General features: G+C 42.0%; 1 protein-coding gene and 1 long non-coding RNA gene across 2 annotated transcripts in view; both read left to right on the forward strand.

Moving 5' to 3' along the window:
- The window catches only part of LOC311516965, a 179424-nt gene that overhangs the window by 67594 nt on the left and 84499 nt on the right, over positions 1 to 27331 (forward strand). The gene's annotated exons all lie outside the window — the stretch shown is intronic.
- LOC311515690 (uncharacterized protein) lies at positions 20438 to 22905 on the forward strand. The gene is made up of 2 exons (XM_084618936.1): positions 20438 to 21306; positions 22481 to 22905. The coding sequence occupies exons 1-2, from the start codon at positions 20681 to 20683 to the stop codon at positions 22563 to 22565; spliced, it is 711 nt and encodes a 236-aa protein (XP_084475062.1). The 5' UTR covers positions 20438 to 20680; the 3' UTR covers positions 22566 to 22905.

Raw genomic sequence — 27331 nt, forward strand, 5'->3', positions numbered from 1 at the left:
TCAAGTGCTAATTCTTTCATAACTGGGGAGACACACTCCTGGCCAAATTTCTGTTCATAAAGGAGATGTTACTTTTTTTTTTTTTGCTGGTTTCATTGAATTCATAGGGATAAACAGGCAGAACATTTTGTAAAGATAATGAATGAATCACTAAAAGCAACTCTAGTTTTCAGCTACGTGCTTTTGATTTAACTCACAAGTGCTCACAAGAGGAGACCAGCAAAGAGAATGAAATGGTCTGATGTGAGTTTTATTGTAAAATAGCACACACTCATGAAAATCTTTCAGACTCTCTATTGTGGAACACAGCTAAGTGTAACTGCAGTGTCAGAGATATGTAAAACAGACTTGGAGGTGGTTGCAAACTAAAGAAAACAGAGAATGCTTTTGGACTAAATTAACAAATCTATTGTTTGTTACCTCAGTGATATGGCATGCTGTGCAGTTGCTGAACTCATACAGTAATGATTAGATAGTTGGCTAACTTCCAGACAGTAAGATTATTAACACTATTTTGTGAAACTCAGTGTAAGGTTGATTTTCATGTTCTGTATAGTGCATGCCGAAAAGTTGTATTGATGAATACAAATTATTTCTCACACAATAAAACACAGTAGGGGTGAGGAGGGGAGGCTGGAAATGAGATGTTAATGCAAAGAGGATGAAAAATAAAGAATGTTCACATGTTGTGTCAATAAAATGAACGTTAATTTTTGAAGGAAAGGCTTTGAAAGAGTGGGAACAAGGTCTAGTGGTTAAAGCATAGCATTGGAAGCCTGGAGGTTCTGCTCTATGTTCTCAATTTTGCTGCTGATTTATGATGTGACCTTGGGTATATCAGCTCACCTCTTTGTGCCTCAATTGTCCCCCCTGTAAAATGAGCATGATACATAACCAGCTTGGTCTGAATTTGTGGAAAATTGTAAAGCATTGTGAATGCTCAGATGGAAGATGCTATACATATGCAAAGTGTTATTAATATACTAAATGGGTAGGTGTGAAAATTTAAGGTAACGTTGGCCAACTCATTTTCTGCCATAGGAATTTATTTTAATGTATTGAAATAATCATAACTTACACAGCTTAAACCCAAGGTTTGATAGACTTCAAGGCCAGAAGGGACCATCATGTAATCTGACTTTCTGCACATCACAGCCCACAGATCCTTACCCAGCCACTCCTATAATAGGCCAATAACCTATGGCTGAGATACTGAAGTACTCAAATCTTGATTTAAAGACTTCAAGTTATAGAAAATCCACCATTTACTGTAGTTCAAATAGGCAAGCGACCAGTCTTATTGAAGCTGAGATTGTCCCTGGTTTCCCACTGCATCCTTTCCCTTCCAAGTTATAGCCCCATGCATGTACTCTTGGAATTGCACATCGTTTCATAAATCTCAATGCTAAGTAATCTGATGACAGTATTAGCTGGGTTGGGAACTGAATGTTATCCTCTGGTCATATGTAGAGCTGGTATCTGCTTATTTGTATCTGCACTTACTCTTTTGTTACACTGGAAATCAAGAGGGCAGAGTATGGTCTTCAGGTGGGTGGATGGAGGAGGGGAATTATAGTCAGGAGAACTGAGTTCTGTTTCTGCTCTGCCACAGGCTTGCTCCTTATGCTTTTGGGTATGTCCGTTATCGGTCTATTGTTTTCATGCATCTGTTTGTACAGTGGATCTGATACTGACATCACAGGTGTGTTGAGAGACTTAAATCCTCCTAAAGTGCTCTAATATCCTTGGATGAGATAGATAGAAGTACTAAGTGAAAAAAATTCACTTGAATGTGTCTGGAATCCTCTCACAGAAGGGGTCATAGCAGCTCCCAGACTTCCAGCTTCTTTGGAAAATTGTCCAATATATATATATATTTCACCTGTTACTAACTGTGGGCCCACTCCTGTAAACACTTAGCACTGGGCACAGTGCTTAATACCTTGATTATTCCTGGGACTACTCCTGTTGGTAAGCACTGTGATCTCAATCTAGCAAAGCACTTAGGCATGTGCTTAACTTTAAGCATGTGAATAGACCCATTGACATCATTGTGATCACTCACATGCTTAAAATCATGCATATGCCTAAGTCGCTTGATGATCTGGGGCCTCCAGGAGAGTGTTCAGGGCTGTGAATCCTGAGCAGATTGAGGTACCTCCCTTTGGAGGAACACTAACTCAGAAAGCAGTCCTTGGAATCTATAATTAGCTCAGCTGAACAAATAGCAAAGGCTTTGTTACCCTGCCACACAGCACAGCTAGTAGGAGTTTACACATTCCTAATGTTAAATTATGAGTGAAGGGAATAACATTGAAAATACATAGATTATTATAATCCAATTCTTGTTTTCACTTTTCACATCATTTAGATAATGTTGGATGGGTGAAAGAGGGAGGGAAATAGTTTCTGTGAATGTATATTTATTTTGTAATCGGCATTTAGTATGCTGAATAAAACAACAGAGAAGAAATGAAAGAAAATGGGGGAGAAAAATAATCAAAGAAAAATAACTCAGAGAATGAACAGAGAAGAAAAGTGGATTTATAACTGGAAAGATTTAGAGAACTGTGTCTCAAGGACAGAAAACTAAATTATAAAAACTAGGCATAAAATGTTATTAAAAATATATGAGATGAAGCCAAAGCTTAGTATAAGGAATAAGTAGACACAATATCTAAAATGTGACATATAATTATAAGAAAAAAATAAAGAAAAATAGAAAGGAAATTAAAAATAGCAATATGGGAAGAATACAAATGAAAAGTTTAAAAATAGCAATTTAAAAAATATTTAACTCTTAGTAATTATTTAACAATTGTTATCAGTTTAAGGGATTATCAACAGGAGCTATGGATTATGAGGGAATAATCCAACTTGGATGATATCATAATAAACAAGGGCATCTGCTCAAGGTGATTATGTCCATAACTAATTTGGATTATTCCTGCATTAAACTTCAACCCTATTGATTATCCCCGTTATAGTACCTGCTTTTTTCACTTAAAATGATAAAAAGTGATGAACAGTAAAAAATAAAATTAAAGCATGAGCAACCATCAAAGATGGAAATAAGGCACATGTTTTTAGCAGAGTAATTAACCACGGGAACATTTTACCAAGGAATATAGTGGATTCTCCATCACTTGAAATATTTAAGTCAAAATTAGATGTCTTACTAAAATCACTTTTATTCCAGAATATAATTTCCATATAGGGAGTTATTTGGAATTGCTATTGAGGAACAGCATATTCCACAACAGCTATGACCATCAATTTGTAATGTGTAAATAAGGCTTAGGTGAGATTCTATGGCCGTTGTTGTTCAGGAGTTCGGACCAGATGATCAGAGTGGTCCCTTCTGGCATTATATTTTGTGGGTCTATTAATCTATTTCAGACATTGTGATCACCGTCCCTAACATCTAACTCTCTGATGGCTCAAATCTGCAGGACACTGGATGACTCCTTTGAGTTCAGTGCCTCCTGGCAGTGCTTGGGAGAGTTGATCTCTAAATACTGATTACGATCTTGTTCCCTGTCCTCCTCATCCTCTGTGTAAATTTCCAATATTTTATCAACTACTTACTCAAGAATCACTAGAACTAGCAACTGAGAGCTTGATCCTGCAACTCTTACTCATGTAAGTAGCCCTTAATTGTGTAAGTAGTCTCACTTTATGTCCCATTTAAGCTTCCTCGTGGTCTTCTTATTTGTCTATTTATATGAATTTATGCAATACTAAAAAGAGAGTCCTATCCAGACCTCAAACCTCTACCAGAAGTAAAATTAAACAGCAGCTTACCTCTCCCCCCCAACTGCACCAAATCTTCTAAAAACAGAAAACTCCTCTTCCCTAGGGATATGCTCATGGCAATAGACAGACTCCACCCTCTGCATCATCCCTCACAAATGACATACCTTTTAGCATGTCCTGAAGGCCAACAGACCAGGGCTCTTTCAGATCAGGGTGGATGCGGGGATTGCTTCATAGCTGGGGGCCTCCTACAGAGAGTACCCTCCAGTGATGATTTCTCACGGTGCCCAAAACCATAGGTTGCTGTGTAATTTCCCAGCATCAGTGAGAGAGAGATTTGCTAGTGCTAAACTGGGTGGCAACTCCTTGCCATCCAGTCTGATAGCCACCCCAGACAAACTTATCAGGACTCTGCCAGCCCTTACTTTGCTTTGCAGGTAACACATGGTGCATCCCAGGTCCTAAGCCCCCTGAAAGAGTCCTCCCCAGGAGTATCTAGTCCTTTTCAGAGGATGCTCACAGAAGTGTACATACCAGCTTGTTTGTTTGAACTAGAAATTCACCCTTTGCTTAACAGTATAGCACTGAAATCTACTCATGATAAAACAAAGAGAAGTTTGTTAACAAAGATAGAGATTTAAGTGATCTAAAGCAAGGATAATGGATACAGAACTGGCTACAAAGAAAGCAAAAGTATAACACCTTTCTAAGAAACTAGGCATAACTTTAGCAAGCTGCAGTTCTGTGGCTAAAACAGATTTTTCACCCCTATAGAGCTTACTGATTTTTTCAATCAAATCAGGATCCAGATGTTCATGATTCCCCCAAGCGCTACTAGGGGTCTCCTCACTAAATGGATAACAAAATGCATTTTTGCTTCTCCTTATATTTCCCAGAGTTTGTCTTTGTTTCCAGAGTCAGGATGAAACCCTGGGGTTCAGTCTCCAATGTCTTCCCATGCTGATGTCACATCCTTCTGTCAACCTGACTTTTAACTATTGACTTCCATGCAAATACAGCTTCCATTATATTTGGATCCACAATGCTCAATTTACAGACCAGGAGATAACTACCTTCCCTAATGTCTGGAAGAAAACTTGTTTCTCCCTTTGTTTGGTCACAGATTTCAAAGCATATCAGTAAATATCCAGAATTCCTCATATACAGTTAATACATACAGTTCTCAATGATATTAATCACGAGTGGTACCTGCTTTCACTGGATACCTTACAAGATGCTCTTTAGAGATACATATTATGACATCAATGTGTTAGGTGTAGTGCGTTTGTCCGGCCTGGTAAGAGTTGCTGTTACATGACAGTGAACCCTCAGAGCTCTTAGAAACACACCTCCTACCAGCCCGCTCTCTCTCAAATTGAGGATGGTCCCCCTTGAGTGCCTCCACTGATTGCAGTTGTGGCAATATGTCATGAGGAATGAGGTGATCTTTAATGGAGGGAGGTGTTAAGCCATTAGGCCCCAAGAGAGTGTCATGGTAGTCCATTCTGAGCCACTGTGCATGGACAGGTCATCCTCAGAGAGGAAAGGTCAGAGCATCATTACAGAAAGGGGCATGTGTAGTGATTTCTGCCATTTGATTGTCTAGGGTCTGTGATGAGTCTAGCCTGTCCCTACGTCTGCTTGCTCTTTGATGGTAGGGGGTAAATGCAGGGTAAAGGGATGGTGTTCACCAACCTATGAAGCCTTTTCATCTTCCAGCAAACATCACTTCAGCCTTCTGTACTTCATTCAAGCACCAATCTCTATTATGCACTTGTATACCTAGGAACCAGTGCTATCTGCACAGCATAAAAAGGATTCATGAGCTACCCTCATTGGCAGATTGCCAGTACGGCACCCCATATTGTTTCAAAATATCTCCACTGATTGTACCTGGCTGTTAAATAGGAGCAGTGACAGCACAGAGTCCCATAGGATTCTGCATATTGGATTTATGGGTGAGGGCAAGCAGCTGCCCATCACACTCTAAAGGACCATCTGTTGGAAAGGAATAGGAGTAGCAAGCATAGAGCCATTCCTCTGGCTTGGACATGAGCAGTAGGTGAATCATCATTAGCACATCATTAGCACTTTGTGATCAGCTGTATTAAATATACTTCACCTTTGTCTGTTACCATGAGGACATCCTTCATCAGTATGATCAGTGCTGTTTCTGTAGCATGCTGTGACCTGAAGTCAGACTGGCAGAGATCTGGGATAGTAAATTGTAAGCTCTTTGGGGCTGGGACTGTCTCTTTGTTCTGTGTTTGTACAGCACCTAGCACAACGAGGTTCTGGTCCATGATTAGTGCTCGGTAATACAAATAATAATCAGTTCAGGAGTGGCTACAACCAGCTCAAAATTAGCCTCTTGCTGATGTTGCCCTGGCATCAGAGGCAAGATACCAGTAAGTAGTTAGTGAGGTCGTTAACATGGAGTTTAGTGTGTCTAGACTACCATGATTTCAGAGCATTTAGTATGGTACCATCTCAAAAAGAGGAGTTGACTATGTTGTAAGGTATTCACCATTGACTCTGACCTGCCATCTATCTGCATGGCATGAAAAGGATTCATGGAGCTACCTGTCATTGGCAGATTGCCAATACGGCACCCCATATTGTTTCACAATATCACCACTGATTGTACCTGGCATGGTCATCTTCTTTTAGTCTTCCTAGTACTTCTGTTTGCAATCCAGGCTAAGTTCTGGTAAGATGATTGCTTCTTCCTGCACAAGCATTTTTATCTCTGGGCCTGAGAGACTGTTGTGGGTTGTTTTGTCAGCATAGAAGAAGGATAGTTCCTCTCAGCAAGAGGTAGCCAGGTCAGTGGTTTACAAGAGGCAGCATAGGTTTTGTAAATTCTTCATGGGTCAGAACAGCTCCTTTGGTTGGGATATGGCAGACATGATGGTCACAGAGAAGGATCTTTTGATCTTGGTATATGTTGGTGCATGTGCCTGCAAATGAGATATTCAAGGTTTGAATTGGTGGGCTGAGGGTTCTACATTGTCTCCTCCCCTCCAAATACCTTGTTGTCTTGCTCCCTTTTCATTCTCCCCACTAATATTGAAGTCTCTCACCCTCTCCCTTCTCACATCTCCCTGAGATCTCCACCATCTTTGATGATCCCTTTAAGGAAATGGGTGTCTTCTTTGAAAAATTGACCGTATTTTTGTGCTGGTCCCAAGCATCACTCCATTCAGTGTCTGCAAGCTCTGCTGCAAAATGAAGTCAGTATACTCCTCTGAGGGAAGTCTGAGAACACTAGGGATTAGAACAGTGTGAAGGCCCAAGGGAGAGTCACACAGAGTACTAGAAAACAATTTCCCATGGGATCATCAAGGGCAGACTGGGGAAAGAATTTGGGGTTGCCTGGAAGGAACCAAAAACTTCAGGGAGAGGATCAGAAATGGGGAAAATAGAAAGAAAAAAGTCATCAACAGCCTCAATGAAGCTGGCAGGAATGAAGGGACCAGAAGCTTGAGAGGAGGCTGGGAAGAATAGGGATGAGGTTACAATAGACCTGAGTAAATGTCATGGGAGTCTAGGGAGAAAAGAATGGATAGATCCACACAATTTGGTCTAATGTTCCATATAGCATAATATTTATGCTACTTGTAGCCTATATTAGACCACGTCCCTAGCAAATGCCTTGTTGGTTTTTTTAACTTGTATCTTCCCTCACCAGTGTGTACATTATTATTTACATGGAGACACTTTTGTAAAAGGAGTGAAATCCTAAGAACCACTCTGTGATTTCTTCACTTTTAAATGGCTCAAGGGATAAGGCTACTTTGAGAGGCAGTTTTGCAAAACTTGTACAAGAGACAATCCTTAATAAGCAGCTCCCGTCTTGAGGCAATACCTTATAGCAGCCTAAATGTAGGAAGTGTAAAATCTCCACACCTTTATTAGGAAAGCATGTCTGGACTTTTGTCAGTTTCTGGAGGGTTTCTTAAGACAGGTTTCTTTGTATAGGAATTATTATACCATCAAAAGTGTGCAAAGAGTGTCATGCCAAAAAGAAAGACACATTCTGTGCCCTGAGGAGCTTCTCATTTTGTTTTAGACATGATATAATGTGAGGGTTTCACAACAGGGTAAAAGGGCCAAAGAAGAACAGGGAGTAGGAGACTGTGGTAGGTTGTGGGGTGATTCTGTCATGGCATATGGACATCTTGGTCGCTCTTTTCATTTCTCTGGTTTTGATTTTGTTTTGGACTCCTGCTCGATTCAGTCCATGTTTCTGAGTTACCCAGTAGATTATCCAATGAGATCCTCCCCACTCCTCGCACTCCCAACCTCCTCCTGCCTAGCAGTTGGTCCTATCCCCTTTTCTTATAGAAACAATCTGTCCGGAGAGAGGGCATGTCCCCTGCTGATCTAGCTGCTATTGTTGCTCTTTCTCCCTGAGCCAACCCCATTTAGTTGACCTCCTTGGACCAATCTAAAGAATTCATTTCCCTTCTAGCTGTTTACACCCTTCCAACACTTTACTTGTAGATGGTTAGCACATTCCCCTCCACCTTTCAGTCACCCTTTAGCCATGCTACAGTATACATATTCAGTTCTTTTAATCTAGCTCCATAATTAAATGAAAAGGCAATTTGACTGGAGCCATAATAAACTCTCTTCTTCTGCAGTTAAATATAAAAATGATTGCTTCTTTTTATATATTATAAATTATTTATAAAGAAGAAATGTTCCATTTCAACAGAAACGTCAGACAAACACTCCCAGCACACAGGAGTGCAGAGAAGCAGTCTCTGCTGGGGAGGAGGATGTCTGTTCTGTCTGCTGACACTTTGTTTCTCATTCACGGCCATTTTTCATACCTGCAAAACAGTTTGTGGACTCTGAAAGAGAGAGAGAGAGAAAGAGAGAGCGAGTGAAAGGGAGGGAGGGTTGATAGGGCTACATTAGCTCATTAAAAACTAAAATACCATTTCTATTTTACATAATTTAACATGGCAAACTATTAAAAAAATAAGGTGAAAACTACAACCCCTAGGCATGCGTTTAAAACATCCTCATTTAGATGCTAATTTTGATTCCTAGTGTATTGCTGGTTTTAAAAAAAAAAAAGCCATTAACAAAGGGGGCAGATTACTTAAAAGGCGTTATTAGGCAAATATGTATGATTTTTCTGATACCAAGTGGCCCTTTTATGACTGCATACAGCTGCTAAGTAGAGTGACAGAGAGATATTTGTTTTAAAAGGAAAGAAAATATACCAGATTTTAAAAAAATGAAAAACAATAATTACGTAGAGTGTAAATCACAAGGGTTAAACTAAAACTTTAAAAAGCAAGTCGTACCTTCTCCTTTAAATGTTTCGAAATAGTGTGACACTACAGGTGATGTATATTATGAGCTAAATTCTATGATATGTAACATTTATGTAACAGTGAAATGAACTTTAAAATGTTGCTGTTTAATACTAATCCCATACCCTGCACTGTGTTAATAAAATAATATTGACAGAAAAGTGAAAGGAGGAAAATAACATGAGGGGAAAGTGCATTCTCTCCAGCTGAGACTGAACTCATGACTGGCAAAAATAAGGATATAATGATATTAAAATGAAAACTGCTCAGACAAAATATATAAATTAAATGAGTAATAGAGGAAGGGCAGATGGTTGTTTAACTGCATCACAGTAAAAGACTAGGTTTCAGAGTAACAGCCGTGTTAGTCTGTATTCGCAAAAAGAAAAGGAGTACTTGTGAACTGGTCTTGACTGAAGGCTCTCTCTGAATGTGAATCAAATTTTCTTTAATAAGAGAAAGACCCAGGGAAGTTCCAACTTAGAGAAAAAATAAATGTAAGTGCAGAGACAGGTTTAACTCTCTCCTGGTTGTCAGTGCATTTGAATCATTTGTGCTTTCCTTTTTAAATATCCAGTTAAGAACAAGGAGTCATAATCAGAAACACTTCTTTTTATTATTCACTTAGATTACTGTAGCACCCAAAGACTCCATCAAGACTGGGTCCCCATTGTGCTGGGTGCTTTACAGACACAGATGCCAAGACACTCCCTGCCCTGGGTATTCCATTGTTCGCTTTGCAAGATTTCTCTTGCAAGGTTCTGGAAACCATAAGTGCAGACTAGCTTTAAAAGCATTTAAACATGCTGGTGGAATTTAAACTTATAAACTAACAAAGAATGGACAGGAATGAAGGCAACCTTCTCCTGTCTATTAAATGTATGTGCACTATAGATGCACTGGGGTAATTTCTTCACTCAGTCACACTGATGTAAACCCTGTTAATGGAGTTACATGGGTGTATTCTGGAGTAACTGTGGTTGAATTTATCTCTGTGTGCTTTGTTAAAATGAATGGGAGAGACATACAAATAGGGTTGCCAACTTTGTAATTTTTAAAAACCAGACACTCCAGCAGGAGTGCCAGAACCTCCCCCATCCCATCTCTTCCTCCTAAGGCCCCACATCTGCCATGCCTCTTCCTCCCAAAACCCCACTCCCCATTCACTCCTCTTCCGTCACTCACTGCTATTCCCCTTTCTCCTCTGGGTTGGGAGGGACTCGCCTGCGAAGCTGTGGTTGGGAGCTGCAGCTGCCCGATGCAGGTAGGAGGCAGCCCTGGCTGGGTAGAGACTGGTACAGATGATGACCTGACACCTCCCTGCCTCCCCCTCCCACAGTAACCGGACTTTGCGTGTCCAGTCAGTGGATCTAAGTGGACACTGTCAAGTCCCCTCTTTGACTGGACTTCCCTGTCAAAAACAGGGCACCTGGCCACCCTTGATATAAATGTTTAAATCATGAAAACCTGATATTACATGAATATTTAAGAAGAATCCAGGGAGTACATCAAAGCACATTTGTTGGACTTTTGGATTTCATTTCATGAAGAAAAGGGACGGAGGGAAGATACAAGGACTTAGTACTTGATGTAGCGATCACTTAAGAAGATCAAAATGCACCAAAGGCAAACAATAGTGCCATGGACACAACTGTATTTAAATTGTTTTATTATTGCTTAGGGGCCTAAGTAAACAGGTAAGTGAAGAGTGATCATGAATGTCTTATGTAAAGTAATGAGCAGGGTTTGTTGGACCAACTTCTGTTTGCAAGTGAGACATGCTTTTGAGCAACACAGAGCTCTTCTTCAGATCTGGGAAAGTGTCACAGCTAAATACAAGATAGAACAGATTGTTTAGCATAAACAGTTGACACAGAATGTAAGATGTTGTATAGTAGCCATGTGGGTCCCAGAATATTAGAGAGGCAAGGTGAGTGACGTAATATTTTTTATTGGACCAACTTCTGTTGCTCTGAGACAAACTTTCAAGCTTACACAGTTTGTCCAATAAAAGATATTACCTCACCCATCTTGTCTCTCATATTGTAAGAGACAAGGTGAAGTGGCCAGTTAACACCTCTTGAGTCATAGGACAAAAGAAGGGTTTTAGAGGGTTACAGATTGTTGTAATATCACATAAATCCAGTGTCTTAATTAAGTTCATGATTTTTAGTGTCTTCAAATTTATGAATTTAAGCTCCCAGATTTCTCTTTTTAAGGTGTTGTGAAGTTTTCCTTTGAGGATGAGGACTGAGAGGTTAGATGTAGAGGGATCGCTTTGTGGAAAAGTGTTTGCCCATGGATGACATGGTGTTTTTGTCTTTTATCATTTTTCTGTGTGAGTTCATTTAAGAGCATAGTGATTGTCTGGTTTAACCTCAGAGTTACTGTTGGGGGATTTGATGCACTGGATGAGGCACACTACATGTTGTCAGAGGCAAGTGCAGGACCCAGGGATCTTGAGAGGTGTGTGGTGGGGGGTATTGATCATCACAGCAGTGGAGATATGCCTGCAGGTTTTGCATCTGTTGTTCTGGTAGGGTCTGGTGATGCTTTGAGTTGGTGTGTCCTGCTCTGAGGGGAACTTGCTTCTGATGATGAGGCGGTGAGGTTGAGAGTGGGGGGGTTGTCTGAAGGCCAGAAGAGGTGGTTTGGTTTATCTCAGGTTGTGGTCCCCACTGAGTGTGGAATGTAATTGTTTAATGATGGATACCCCATAGGGTTCTAGTGTGGGGTGGTAGGTGACAACCAGGGGTGTGCAGTCAGAGGCTTCCCCCCCCTTTCCCCATATTGAAGCAGGTTCTTGAGGTATTTGGGTGGCCTATTCCATGATGCAATCTACTTCTCTGTTCTTGTTTGGTGAAGGCAGTTTTAAGTGTGTTAAGGTGTAAAGTCCAAAAATACTTGTTTGACCTAAAACAATTGTTGTCAAAGGGTTGACTTTTGTCTGATGCTTTTAAAGCTGAAAACCATGGTTCATTCTGAATTGTGTTTACTTGTCCCTTAATTCCATTATTTTAAGAGGGATTTAAATAAATTGAGATTTCAATTAAAACAAGATGAGGCTAGACTAAAACAAGGATAATTTATTATTCTTCATCCCAATGGTACTGGTTTGTATACTTGCCAAATGAAATGGAAAAGGTGAGCTTTACCACAAACTCGTAGCCTTTTCTTGCTGCAAATTTCTCTTTCCCCCTATTCCACTATATCTGAAGTTTGGAAGTGGAAATTGTTTGGCAATGTGACATGTCACTGAATCATTGAAGGAAACTGAGGAAATGTGGGGAGCTCTCACTGTCACTTTTATCACTTTCACTGTCTGGACTAATTTTGTACCTCAATTTAATCAAATGCCAACTAATTTGAGGTAGCTAACACATTTGTGGAGGTTAGTGTAGACACACCACAAGTATTTGTTCCAAACCAAAGTGTTTGTGACTTACCCTAGATACTCCTGTGCCTTGGAACAAACCATTTGTGGAATTTCCATACTAGCCTTCACAAATGTGTTAACTACCTCAAGTTAACTGGCAATCCATTAACCTGAGGTAAAAACTAGTGTAAACAGATGCTTAGGTCTCTAGGTACTTGTTACATTGAAAAAGAGGCACTTGATGCACTCCTCAAGAGCAGAAGGGAAATGGGAACAATGTAGCTGTCACAAGTAAGGAGAGATTGTATCCACTACCTACAAACAGACAGCAGGAATGAGAGACACTCATGTCAAGGATAGTAAAATAATGTAGTATATTGAGTGTAGAGCAAAACTGAAAACATCTACTGCAAATAGAAATGCCCTTCAGGGTAACAAATAGAGCACAAACTAGACTTGGGCTAAGGAGAGAATAAGATGGAGTTAACCTGAATAGAGAGAACTGTTCTTGTTATTTATTTATTATTATTTGTATTACCATAATGCCGCGGAGCCCCTGACATGGACCAGGACCCCATTGGGCTAGGCACTGTCACTTCAAATTAATTCATAATGTCTGAAGAAAGAAGACTATGGGGCCTGCTTCTCTCCTAACTCATCCCAATTTTACACCAGTGTAACTCCACTGACATCAGTGGAATTTCTCATGACTTACACCAATGTAAGTAAATGGATAGTCAGGCCTAAGACTTTAGAATATGGAGGAAAAGGAGGGTTTGTGATTCCCATTAAAAGGAAGAGCATCGTATAATAAGGAAACACTGAGGACAAGAGCACCATACTCCAGTCCTTGGACTTCATGCACCGTTTCAGCAGGGCACCTACAAAAAATATATTGGGCCAACTTTATCCTCAATATAATGCTTTTATTGCACAGAAACAATGGGCCAAATCCATGCCTAGTGTAAGTCAGTGGGTCTACACCAAGCATGAATTTGGCCTACTGTCATGCAGGAGAAAGATGACGGCATACAATATCAGACCAAAGAGGCTGAGAGTGCACTGTTTGCGAGTACTGGACAGGGGGCAAGGGAGCCATTTTAGTATATGTTCATCTTTCCCCATTATCTGAGACAGTCTGAGTCAACATATTTTCATCCTGCTGTGTCCTGTGAGATGGCACACATTCACTGTGCTTAGTATTTGGTCTCAGAATAATGGGGAGGATAAAAGAGAATCTGACAGTAAAAGATGAAGTTATGTTCATTATTATAGATCCTTGTCTAATTGGTGAGTCAGATTTTACAGTGCTGATTGTAACATGACCAGCAGAATTGGGTTTTGAAGATTTTTTGGAGCTTTCTCCTAGGTGGACACTTTTTAAACTAGTGCCTCTTCCCCTTCATGGCACGTGTTGGATTAGTAAGGTCCAGTCCTCTCAAGCAGAGCACAGAGAGAAGTTTTATTATTTTTTTTTCTATTTCAGAGCTCATCTGAATGGCAAGGAGAAGAGAAGCAACAGCTTAGTTGGGCCCGTGCCAGCCAGCAATAAAGACAAATCAAACAAGATGAATGAAAATTGAATTTTATCAGAGCTGTTAGTTCTGATGAGTGTTTTCTGTATGAATTCACTATACAATAGTTAATAATGCTGTTGCCTTTCAGATTGCAGCTTTTAGTTCACCTCTCAGATAGGGGGCAAATCCTGGGTAGGAGGTCATTCATTTTCCCTTTCAGTCACCACTTTCTTAGAGCCACTAGAGTTAATAGGGCTGCATATTAATCGGGGCTTTAAGTTCTCTTTGTAGAAGGGCAGGAAGGAGGGGGGTCTCTGAATTTACGCCATTAACTTGAGGTGACAAATAAAGGCTGTTCTTCCTGCTGGGCTGTCACTTACAATGGCTGGTTACAGCTGTGCAGCTGATACATTGTTGTATTTTTTTTCCGTGGTGGTAAAGCTGAGGAAAGGTTAAGGTGGGATGTGCTATGCACAAGGCAGAATTGAACTGACTGTAATGGATATGCTCCTCACCTAGAACCAATCTTCAGATGTCAGTGACTCATGTTGGGCAATAAACAGCTCTGACACAGGCACCGTGCAAGCATGATCATAAGCACTTTTGTGATTGAAACAGGAGGCTACGCAGAACATTTTGCAAGCTGAGATACTTTAGGCTCCCAAATCCTTTCCATAACCATAAAACCTCCCTTGGTTCACATCCAGGACTGTATCCTTCTTTAAAATATTGTGGGCTAGATTGTGTCAGATAGGCACAAACCTGTGTTGGCATAGCTGCTAGTCCTAAAGAGATTCCTCAGAGGGACTGTGCCTCGGGATGTTGCAGCCTGCCTCCTCCCGCATGATGGATCAGCTTTTCAGGCTGGTGTGGAGGCAAGCAGCGTCCTGGTCCTACCTTCTTCCTGCCCTTCTCTATCTTAGCTCACACTCCTCCTGTTTTTCTAAGGGCAAGTCAGAAGAAGAACTAGAGATTAGAGAGAAGTGAGATTTGGAAGGTCCTGTCAGCAGACAGGCACCACCTGCGTCAGTTATTAAGCTCAGTCCAGCAGTCATTTCTCTCAGTTTGAGTTTCCTTGCCCAAGACTCAAGGACTAAACTGGGGAATGAGGTGTTGGCTTCTTTGATTTCTCATCCCAAAAGGTCACACATTTTTCCAGATCAAGGGAAGCCAAACAAGAGTGTGTAGTTGAAAGGAGAAATATCTAGGTTCCTCTAAAATTATTTTAAGAAGGAAGACATTAGATAACTGTTAGAAATCACAGGATTTGTGTAAATGTGTGTCACCCAACAACCCTCATTCAACAAATAACTTATGCATGTGTTTTACTTTAAACACAAGTAGTACTGTCACAGACCTGGATGGGATCCTCTTGTCAGACATACACCAGGCTGCTTTGTTTGGATCCACATGCTGAGTCTGTGTGCTTTAAGCTCTCCTCAGCCTGAGTAGACTCTAAGCACTGTATCTTTCTTTGGCCTCTAGTTTCTCTCTCTCTGGCACCCCTTCTCAGAAGTGTGATGCTATGGTCCAGCTGCAAGAACAGTGACCACCCAACTGTCTCCAATAGCTTAAGCACACCCTGCCCAGAGCTCCATCCACTTGGGTACTCCAGTTTACAGTTTAACTCTTAGCTGAAGCCAATAAGACACACAGAGGGATTTTGATATGGATCACTCTTTACTTTAGGCAGCACAAGAGCTGTACTGATCCATACAAAATAAGAAACATTTTTATGTCTCCTTGCCTCAGTTTTCTGACCATTCTTGAGCATTCTTTGGGATTTAGCCATTGTCCTTTCAAGATTCCAGGTTCCCTCTCCTGGAATTCACTTCTCCAACACAGGATTCTGTTTTTGTTCTGGTCAGTGAGAGAAAGCAGCTCTGAGTGAACTTTGTTTCATAACTTTGTTTCATAACTTTCAGTCCACCCTGCCATGTGACACTCCTGGTCAGCCTCAAGCCCCCTTCGGCATTAGGTGATCAAGGTCCCGCACCATGTGGTCTGTTGCTTGGTTACCACCCACTTGGAATCCAGACTTTAAAAACTGCAGCTTTGGCCACAATCTTTAGCAGGAGCATTTCTGTTTTGTTAGGACAGTGCCTGTTCGTTGTTCATGGTCCTTAACCATTTCATTCAAAGAGACACCTAGGCACCACTCTCCCTCTTCTTACCACAAGATTCATAAAATCATAGGACTGGAAGGGACCTCAAGAGGTCACCTAGTCAGTTCCCCTGCATCCCTGACAGGTGTTTGTCTAACCTGCTCTTAAAAATCTCCAATGATGGAAATTCCACAACCTCCTTGGCAATTTGTTACAGTGCTTAACCACCCTGACAGTTAGGAAGTTTTTTCGAATGTCCAACCTAACCTGCCCTTGCTGCAATTTAAGCCCATTCCTTCTTGTCCTATCCTCAGAGGTTAGGAGAACAATTTTTTTCCCTCCTCCTTGTAACAACTTTTTATGTACTTAAAAACTGTTATCATGTCTCCTCTCAGTCTTCTCTTTTCCAGACTAAAAAACCCAGTTTTTTCAATCTTCCCTTTAATAATGTTTGTTGCTCTTCTCTGGACTTTCTCCAATTTATCAACATCTTTCCTGAAATGTAGCACCCAGAACTGGACAGAATACTCCAGTTGAGGCCAAATCAGCGTGGAGCAGAGTGGAAGAATTACTTCTCGTGTCTTGCTAACAGCACTCCTGCTAATACCTCCCAGAATGATGTCTGCTTTTTTTGCAACAGTATTACACTGTTGACTCATACTTAGCTTGTGATCCACTATGACCCCCAGATCCCTTTCCACAGTATTCGTTCCTAGGCAGTCATTTCCCATTTTGTATGTGTGCAATTGATTGTTCCTTTCTAGTGGAGTACTTTGCATTTGTCCTTATTGAATTTCATCCTATTTACTTCAGACCATTTCTCCAGCTTGTTCAGATCATTTTGAATTTTATTCCTATCCCACAAAGCACTTGCAACCCCTCCAAGCTTGGTGTCATCCTCAAATTTTATAAGTGTACTCTCTATGCCATTATCTAAATCATTGATGAAAATATTGAACAGAACTGGACCCAGAACTGATCTCTGCAGGATCCTATTTGATATGCCCTTCCAGCTTGACTGTGAACCACTGATAACTACTCTCTGGGAATGGTTTTCCAACCAGTTATGCACCCACCTTATAGTAGCTCCATCTACATTGTATTTCCCTAGTTGGTTTATGAAGTCATGCAAGACAGTATCAAAAGCCTTAGTAAAGTCAAGATATACCACATCTACTGCTTACATCCTATCCAGAAGTATGATGCAAGACTACAGAAAGACACCTATAAGGCATAAACATACAAAAAGTTCATAAAATCAAACTGGAATTCATATGTTGTACATAGACAGCTCCCCCACAAATGCGGTTTACTTCAGTCCTAACTGAAGTCAATGGGACTAGCTGTGCTTATAGTTAAGCATTGTGCTCAACTACCTTGATGTATTGATTGGGGCCTTTCTTTACTGGGACTGTTCCCGCCCCCCCTCCCCCAATTTCAGTGGCCTCACACTTGATTTTAATTAAGTTTAAAATAAAATCCTTTACATTATTAATTTATTTAAATTTAATAATTTCCCCCCATGGCTTGAGTTATGGACAGCATCAGAGTCTGAATTTCCCGGCTTTGCAAATTGTCACAGCCTTATTAGTAATTTATTAAGGGAAATATCTATTATTATTTATGCCATTATTTATAGTTAGTAGCAGTTAATATTTTTGTATTTCCATTATGCATTTCTCCACTATGTGCTAAGATTATCCAACTTGTTAATCAAATATTGTTATTGTAACTTTAACTGTCAATACATTTGTCATAAATATAAAGGGAAGGGTAAACCCCTTTGAAATCCCTCCTGGCCAGGGGAAAGCTCCTCTCACCTGTAAAGGGTTAAGAAGCTAAAGGTAACCTCGCTGGCACCTGACCAAAATGACCAATGAGGAGACAAGATACTTTCAAAAGCTGGGAGGAGGGAGAGAAACAAAGGGTTTGTGTGTCTGTCTGTAGTCGTCTTGGCCGGGGACAGAACAGGAATGGAGTCTTAGAACTTTTAGTAAGTAATCTAGCTAGGTATGTGTTAGATTATGATTTCTTTAAATGGCTGAGAAAAGAATTGTGCTGAATAGAATAACTATTTCTGTCTGTGTATCTTTTTTGTAACTTAAGGTTTTGCCTAGAGGGGTTCTCTATGTTTTTGAATCTAATTACCCTGTAAGATATATACCATCCTGATTTTACAGGGGGGATTTCTTTATTTCTATTTACTTCTATTTTTTATTAAAAGTCTTCTTGTAAAACACTGAATGCTTTTTCATTGTTCTCAGATCCAAGGGTTTAGGTCTGTGGTCACCTATGCAAATTGGTGAGGCTTTTTATCCAACATTTCCCAGGAAAGGGGGAGTGCAAGTGTTGGGAGGATTGTTCATTGTTCTTAAGATCCAAGGGTCTGGGTCTGTAGTCACCTAGGCAAATTGGTGAGGCTTTTTACCAAACCTTGTCCAGGAAGTGGGGTGCAAGGTTTTGGGAAGTATTTTGGGGGGAAGGACGCGTCCAAACAGCTCTTCCCCAGTAACCAGTATTAGTTTGGTGGTGGTAGCGGCCATTCCAAGGATAACGGGGGTAATATTTGTTACCTTGGGGAAGTTTTGACCTAAGCTGGTAAAGATAAGCTTAGGAGGTTTTTCATGCAGGTCCCCACATCTGTACCCTAGAGTTCAGAGTGGGGGAGGAACCTTGACATGGTGGCACAGTGGTGGGATTAACCTGAAATCATTTTGAGATCCAGTTGAGATTTTTTGAACTAGAAATACAGATTTTAAAAAGGAATTTTTAGGAAGTCCAGAAGGCAGCTTTGAAACTGAAAGCAGCTTGGTTTCTCTCTGCTTTGTGGCCAAGCAGAGACAAAAGGGGATTATCTTGTGAATTGCAGATTTTCTTTGCCTGGAGGCAGGGTACTTAACTCCTGCAGGGAAATTCACAGTCTTCCAACCCAGAGGTTTTTTTTTTTTTCTTTTCTTCCTAAAAGTAAATAGGGGGTGTGTGCTTTACCCATTTGCCTGGAGACAAAAGTGGCAGGGGTTTTTTTTAGGATTTTGATTTTTTTTTTTTTGTTTTACAAGGAGCACAGGTTTGAAAAGAAATTTTTTTTCTTCTTTGGGCTGGGTAAGCAGGTTTCCAAGTAGTTGGAGGTTTTTTGCTTTAATTTGGGCCCAGAGCAGAGACAAGGGAATTGTCTTTTTCTGTAGGCTGACAATCACTATCAGAGAATAGGTATTCTATTCCAGCACAGCAAAATTTTACAGCCAAGTTTTGCTTGTTTATTTCTAAACCTCGGGTGTAAAGTTAGTTAAAAACAGAGAGGTTAGAATGGCCAAATCCTCAGCTTGACTACAGCTGGAATTAGCCAAATTTCAGGCTGAGGAAAAACAAAGGGAACATGAAAGACAGATAGAACTCATGCAGCTGAAGAAGGAACAAGAAAGGGAGGCAGAACAACACCAAGAGGCTGCCCACAAGAGGGAAATGGAGGCAAGGAAGCATGTGGAGGAGGAGAGGGAAAAAGAGAGGAAGCATGTGGAGGAGATGGAGAGGATAAAGGCCCAGCAGAATATACCAACAAACCCTAGCAATCCTTCTCCAGGTACCACTTCCCATCCCAGAAAGTTCCCCACCTACAAGGCAGGTGATGATACTGAGGCCTTCTTAGAAAACTTCGAAAGGGCCTGCCTTGGGTACAACATCTCTACTGACCAATACATGGTAGAGCTGAGGCCGCAGCTCAGTGGACCCTTAGCTGAGGTGGCAGCTGAAATGCCTAAAGAACACATGAACAAGTATGAACTGTTTAAATCCAAGGCGAGAGTCAGAATGGGGATAACACCCGAGCAGTCTCGTCGGAGGTTCAGAGCCCTAAGGTGGAAACCAGACATGTCATTTACCCGACATGCCTACCACATTGTAAAACATTGGGATGCCTGGATATCAGGAGCAAGTGTTGAATCTCCAGTAAATTTGCCCTTCCTAATGCAAATGGAACAATTCTTAGAGGGTGTTCCTGAGGAAATAGAAAGATACATCCTAGATGGGAAACCCAAAACTGTAATTGAGGCAGGAGAGATTGGAGCCAGATGGGTGGAGGTGGCAGAGAAGAAGAAAACTGGTCGCAGTTGGAGCGGAGACCAGAAGGGACCACCCCAGACCACACCCTATTACCGGGGGCCACCCAAAGCCCCACCTACCTCCCAAAGAACCCTCCAGACCCCTTATCGTCCCACCACCCCGTTCTCCAGCAACCCTCCTCGCCCCAGTGACCCGTCAGCTGGACGATGTTTTAAGTGTAACGAGCTGGGGCATGTAAAGGCCAACTGCCCCAAGAACCCCAACAGATTACAGTTCATTGCACCGGAATCACACCAGAGGTCCACAGGCCCAGATACCTCCCAGATACCCTTGGAGCGGAGGGAAACTGTGAGTGTGGGTGGGAAGAAGGTCACCGCGTGGAGGGACACCGGAGCACAAGTGTCAGCTATCCATGCTTCCTTAGTGGACCCCAATTTAATCAACCCAGAGATCCAAGTGACGATTCAACCCTTCAAGTCCAACTCTTTCAATTTGCCTACAGCCAAGTTGCCTGTCCAGTACAAGGGCTGGTCAGGAATGTGGACTTTTGCAGTCTATGATGATTATCCCATCCCCATGCTGTTGGGGGAAGACTTGGCCAATCATGTGAAGCAGGCCAAGAGGGTGGGAATGGTCACCCGCAACCAGGCTAAACAAGCCGTGAGGCCTAGCTCTGTTCCGGAAACTTCTATCAGGACCCAGTCAGAGGTGATGGACCTGGACCCCAGGCCAATGTCTGCAACAGCAGTAGTGGATCCAGTCCCAGAGACCCAGACGGAACCAGTCCCAGAACCGGAACCAGCCAAACAACCAACACCAGACCCCGTGTCAGCACTGAATCCAGTACTTGCAACCTCAACACCAGAGGGCCCCACCGAACCTGAACTGGCAGCAGCCGATAACCCTACACAAGAGGCTCAGCCGGAGCCTGAATCCCAACATAGTGCACCAGCGGAGAGCGGTTCACAGTCAACAGAAACAGCTCCATCCCCTATATCGCTTCCAGAGGGACCAAGCCTAGGTCCACAATCCCATGAGGAACTGATGTCTCCAGCATCAAGGGAACAGTTCCAGACCGAACAGGAAGCAGATGAAAGCCTCCAGAGAGCTTGGACGGCGGCACGGAGCAACCCACCGCCTCTCAGCTCTTCTAATCGATCCAGGTTTGTTGTAGAAAGAGGACTTTTATACAAGGAAACTCTTTCTGGGGGACACCAGGAAGACTGGCATCCTCAGAGACAGTTGGTAGTTCCAACTAAATACCGGGCCAAGCTCTTGAGCTTAGCCCATGATCACCCTAGTGGCCATGCTGGGGTGAACAGGACCAAAGACCGTTTGGGGGGGTCATTCCACTGGGAGGGAATGGGCAAGGATGTTTCTACCTATGTCCAGTCTTGTGAGGTGTGCCAAAGAGTGGGAAAACCCCAAGACCAGGTCAAAGCTCCTCTCCAGCCACTCCCCATCATTGAAGTTCCATTTCAGCGAGTAGCTGTGGATATTCTGGGTCCTTTTCCGAAAAAGACACCCAGAGGAAAGCAGTACATACTGACTTTCATGGATTTTGCCACCCGATGGCCGGAAGCAGTAGCTCTAAGCAACACCAGGGCTAAAAGTGTGTGCCAGGCACTAGCAGACATTTTTGCCAGGGTAGGTTGGCCCTCCGACATCCTCACAGATGCAGGGACTAATTTCCTGGCAGGAACTATGAAAAACCTTTGTGAAGCTCATGGGGTAAATCACTTGGTTGCCACTCCTTACCATCATCAAACAAATGGCATGGTGGAGAAGTTTAATGGAACTTTGGGGGCCATGATACGTAAATTCGTAAATGAGCACTCCAATGATTGGGACCTAGTATTGCAGCAGTTGCTCTTTGCCTACAGAGCTGTACCACATCCCAGTTTAGGGTTTTCCCCATTTGAACTTGTATATGGCCGTGAGGTTAAGGGGCCATTGCAGTTGGTGAAGCAGCAATGGGAGGGATTTACACCTTCTCCAGGAACTAACATTCTGGACTTTGTAACCAACCTACAAAACACCCTCCGAACCTCTTTAGCCCTTGCTAGAGAAAACTTACAGGATGCTCAAAAAGAGCAAAAAGCCTGGTATGATAAACATGCCAGAGAGCGTTCCTTCAAAGTAGGAGACCAGGTCATGGTCTTAAAGGCGCTCCAGGCCCATAAAATGGAAGCATCGTGGGAAGGGCCATTCGTGGTCCAGGAGCGCCTGGGAGCTGTTAATTATCTCATAGCATTCCCCACCTCCAACCGAAAGCCTAAGGTGTATCATATTAATTCTCTAAAGCCCTTTTATTCCAGAGAATTAAAGGTTTGTCAGTTTACAGCCCAGGGAGGAGACGACGCTGAGTGGCCTGAAGGTGTCTACTACGAAGGGAAATGTGCTGGTGGTGTGGAAGAGGTGAACCTCTCCAGGACCCTTGGGCGTATGCAGCGACAGCAGATCCAGGAGCTGTGCACTAGCTACGCGCCAACGTTCTCAGCCACCCCAGGACTGACTGAACGGGCATACCACTCCATTGACACAGGTAATGCTCACCCAATTAGGGTCCAACCTTACCGGGTGTCTCCTCAAGCTAAAACTGCTATAGAACGGGAGATCCAGGATATGTTACAGATGGGTGTAATCCGCCCCTCTGAAAGTGCATGGGCATCTCCAGTGGTTCTAGTTCCCAAACCAGATGGGGAAATACGTTTTTGCGTGGACTACCGTAAGCTAAATGCTGTAACTCGCCCAGACAACTATCCCATGCCACGCACAGATGAACTATTAGAGAAACTGGGACGGGCCCAGTTCATCTCTACCTTGGACTTAACCAAGGGGTACTGGCAGGTACCGCTAGATGAATCTGCCAAGGAAAGGTCAGCCTTCATCACACATCTCGGGCTGTATGAATTTAATGTACTCCCTTTCGGGCTGCGAAATGCACCCGCCACTTTCCAAAGACTTGTAGATGGTCTCCTAGCGGGATTAGGAGAATATGCAGTCGCCTACCTTGACGATGTGGCCATATTTTCGGATTCCTGGGCAGACCACCTGGAACATCTACAAAAAGTCCTTGAGCGCATAAGGGAGGCAGGACTAACTGTTAAGGCTAAGAAGTGTCAAATAGGCCTAAACAGAGTGACTTACCTTGGACACCAGGTGGGTCAAGGAACTATCAGCCCCCTACAGGCCAAAGTGGATGCTATCCAAAAGTGGCCTGTCCCAAAGTCAGAGAAACAGGTTCAATCCTTCTTAGGCTTGGCCGGTTATTACAGACGATTTGTACCGCACTACAGCCAAATCGCTGCCCCACTGACAGACCTAACCAAAAAGAAACAGCCAAATGCTGTTCAGTGGACCGGAAAGTGTCAGAAGGCCTTTAACAAGCTTAAAGCGACACTCATGTCTGACCCTGTACTAAGGGCCCCAGACTTTGACAAACCGTTCCTAGTAACCACAGATGCATCCGAGCGTGGTGTGGGAGCAGTTTTAATGCAGAAAGGACCTGATCAAGAATTCCACCCTGTAGTGTTTCTCAGCAAAAAACTGTCTGAGAGGGAAAGCAACTGGTCAGTCACTGAAAAAGAATGTTATGCCATTGTCTACGCTCTGGAAAAGCTACGCCCATATGTTTGGGGACGGCGTTTCCACCTGCAAACCGACCATGCTGCACTAAAGTGGCTTCACACCGTCAAAGAAACTAACAGAAAACTTCTTCGGTGGAGTTTAGCTCTCCAAGATTTTGATTTCGACATCCAACACATCTCAGGAGCTTCTAACAAAGTGGCTGATGCACTCTCCCATGAAAGTTTCCCAGAATCAACTGGTTAAAATCGTCCTTGAGATGTGGAAAATATTGTTAGTCTTTATGTACTTGGTAGTATATTTAGAGATGCATGTGTCTTATTAACTCTGTTTTCCTAGAGCTCCAGGAAGAAATCCCAGCCAGTGTTTCACCCTAGCTGAGATTTGGGGGGCGTGTCATAAATATAAAGGGAAGGGTAAACCCCTTTGAAATCCCTCCTGGCCAGGGGAAAGCTCCTCTCACCTGTAAAGGGTTAAGAAGCTAAAGGTAACCTCGCTGGCACCTGACCAAAATGACCAATGAGGAGACAAGATACTTTCAAAAGCTGGGAGGAGGGAGAGAAACAAAGGGTTTGTGTGTCTGTCTGTAGTCGTCTTGGCCGGGGACAGAACAGGAATGGAGTCTTAGAACTTTTAGTAAGTAATCTAGCTAGGTATGTGTTAGATTATGATTTCTTTAAATGGCTGAGAAAAGAATTGTGCTGAATAGAATAACTATTTCTGTCTGTGTATCTTTTTTGTAACTTAAGGTTTTGCCTAGAGGGGTTCTCTATGTTTTTGAATCTAATTACCCTGTAAGATATATACCATCCTGATTTTACAGGGGGGATTTCTTTATTTCTATTTACTTCTATTTTTTATTCAAAGTCTTCTTGTAAAACACTGAATGCTTTTTCATTGTTCTCAGATCCAAGGGTTTGGGTCTGTGGTCACCTATGCAAATTGGTGAGGCTTTTTATCCAACATTTCCCAGGAAAGGGGGAGTGCAAGTGTTGGGAGGATTGTTCATTGTTCTTAAGATCCAAGGGTCTGGGTCTGTAGTCACCTAGGCAAATTGGTGAGGCTTTTTACCAAACCTTGTCCAGGAAGTGGGGTGCAAGGTTTTGGGAAGTATTTTGGGGGGAAGGACGCGTCCAAACAGCTCTTCCCCAGTAACCAGTATTAGTTTGGTGGTGGTAGCGGCCATTCCAAGGATAACGGGGGTAATATTTGTTACCTTGGGGAAGTTTTGACCTAAGCTGGTAAAGATAAGCTTAGGAGGTTTTTCATGCAGGTCCCCACATCTGTACCCTAGAGTTCAGAGTGGGGGAGGAACCTTGACAACATTTTAGATATATTTATTTCCACCCACTCTAAAATAGGGGGATAAAAATGCTGGCCTTAAAAATATAGCAGGATAAAAAGAGCCAATCTTCATCTATTTTACCAGTTCTTGATGGTTGACTGGCATTTTTGACTTAAGCAGAATATGTTAACTCCGATCAGTTTTGTGAAACCTCATTAAATGTCTTTCATTGTGATCTTTACACTCATAATAAATCCCACAAAAGCATAACAATAATTTACCATTATTTGATACATTTTATGTAGAAAGAACATTTTCACACTGGCAGAGGGTGAGCTTGTTTTGCTGGAAAACCTCAGTTCTCAAATCATGGTGAATCCATTTTCTTCACGTGTATTCAATCACTTTTAGTGCAAGTGGCTAGGATTTGTCCATTAAAACTGTTGGGACCTGATTCAAAACCCATTGAAGTAAGTGAAAATTCCAGCTGATTTCAGTGGGTGTGGGATCAGCCCTTAAATTAGGTGCAAACACAAAAATTATATCAGATTTTTCCAGCTATGCACCATGTAATGGCAAATGCTTAAATCTCTATAGCTAAGGGTGTAGGTTTTTTCATTTGTTTGTTTTTGTTTTTTTTTGTTTTTTTAAACTTTGGTGGTTCTCAGTTACGCTTGCACTGCCTCAAAGTCACTGCTAGCATCACTCTTCTTTCCCATCTGAAAATTCATTCTATATTTGCTTTCCTCCATTCTTTCAGCGCCTCTGAAGTTTTCCAAGTTTTTTTTTCAGAAATAATTGTTAGTTGTTCAAAAACATAGAGACACAGGGTTCAGGGATCATCTTTTGTTCTGTGTTTGTACATTGCCTTCCTGGTCCATGGCTGAAACTTCTAGGTGCTACTACAATACAATAATAAATAATAATAATATAATTAATAAATAAAACTGAGCGGAGAGACCTTTGAACAAGATTCTTAGGCTAGTATGAATAGTAGCAATTTTGATAAAAACTATTTAAAAATTATATTTAGGCAGTCATGAAATATGTTAGTTATACTGAATAATTTTAATTTTGTTCAGATATATGCTCCCAATTAGCGAGAAGGTTTCCCGCTGTTGGTAAAGCTTTGAAGCTTTGTTAGAGTTAGTTAAATTGGTTAATTCTTTTTGAAGCAATTTTTCATGATTAAGGCTCTGAGTGGCCATAACATGTCAGGACAGCAGCTAATTCAACTGTGCCCAGGAAGAGAGGGTGAGTGTCTTTGATTTGTCAATATTTTGGTTTTTGAGAGTTTTCTACCTCCTGCGGTTTGAAGTCCTTGAGGAGCCTGAAATTAATTCTTTGAGTTATTAGGGACTGATTAGTCATTAGAACTGTGTAAATCATTCCAAATGGGTTTGTGGCAGACCCTGATGTATGGAAAGGTTTGGGGTCAAATGAACTCTTTCCTCAACCCACGTTGTAGTCTCCTTGGGCCCAATTCTGTCACCCTTACTCACAATGAATAGAATCCTACTGGGCTATTTGCAGAATGCCCTTGATCCTGCAAGAAATTTTGCACATACAGCCCTCTACATGCACATGGAGCTCCTTGCAGGATAGATCAGAAGCAACATGAGGAAGAGTGGCAGAATCTGGCCCATTGCAGATTCACAAGTAATGGTTGGATTTTCTGGATTTCCAAAACCAGAAGCAGGACTAGTGGCCATATAGAAAAATACTGCCATAGATTTTAATTTGTCGTTTCAGGGGCAGATGAAAAAAAAGCCAGCAAACTGAAACTTGCATGCACCCTTTTACAAAATATGGATGGGAGAAGCACTGTGTAGGAGGACTGTAATGTGGGGGAAAAAGGCTGAAGCCATTGGAGAATGAAGAGGCGACAGCCTCAGTCTGTGACATTCAAGTTACTTAAGACAAATTTTTCCTTACCTGCTAACTTGCTTTCTGTGGCTTGGTGCCAACAATATAGACACTCATCAAGGAAGAATTCAGACTCACTGACAAAGTAGAAAGCTAGGCAAAATATAGCTATGGAAGGAACAAGCTGATGCAGTGAAGTAGAATAGGAAGGGAAGAGTGAAGACCCTGCTGGAGAGAGGGAGAATTCTGAGTTGTGATTGACTCTATGAAAGGAAAACCCTGCACACTCTGGTGGCAACCAAACCACAGAAAGCAAGTCAGTAGGGAAGGAAACATTTGGCCTTTCAGGTTCTGATTGTTTGTATGTGCAGTGATCTACTTCTAAACTCCTGATCCCATTTACATGAATAAAGTCTGTGAATCACTGGATCTTCAGTTTTGCACATGGA

Source organism: Lepidochelys olivacea (assembly GCF_965140295.1).
Source record: "Lepidochelys olivacea isolate rLepOli2 genome assembly, chromosome: 2".
Lineage (NCBI taxonomy): Eukaryota > Metazoa > Chordata > Testudines > Cheloniidae > Lepidochelys > Lepidochelys olivacea.

Bases quoted from the DNA above. Each gene is read 5' to 3' on its own strand.
- LOC311515690 (XM_084618936.1), top strand. From the start codon at position 20,681: ATGTGGACTTTTGCAGTCTATGATGATTATCCCATCCCCATGCTGTTG. The intron at 21,307-22,480 runs GTTTGTTGTAGA...AAGGTTTGTCAG, and splicing joins AGCTCTTCTAATCGATCCAG to TTTACAGCCCAGGGAGGAGA.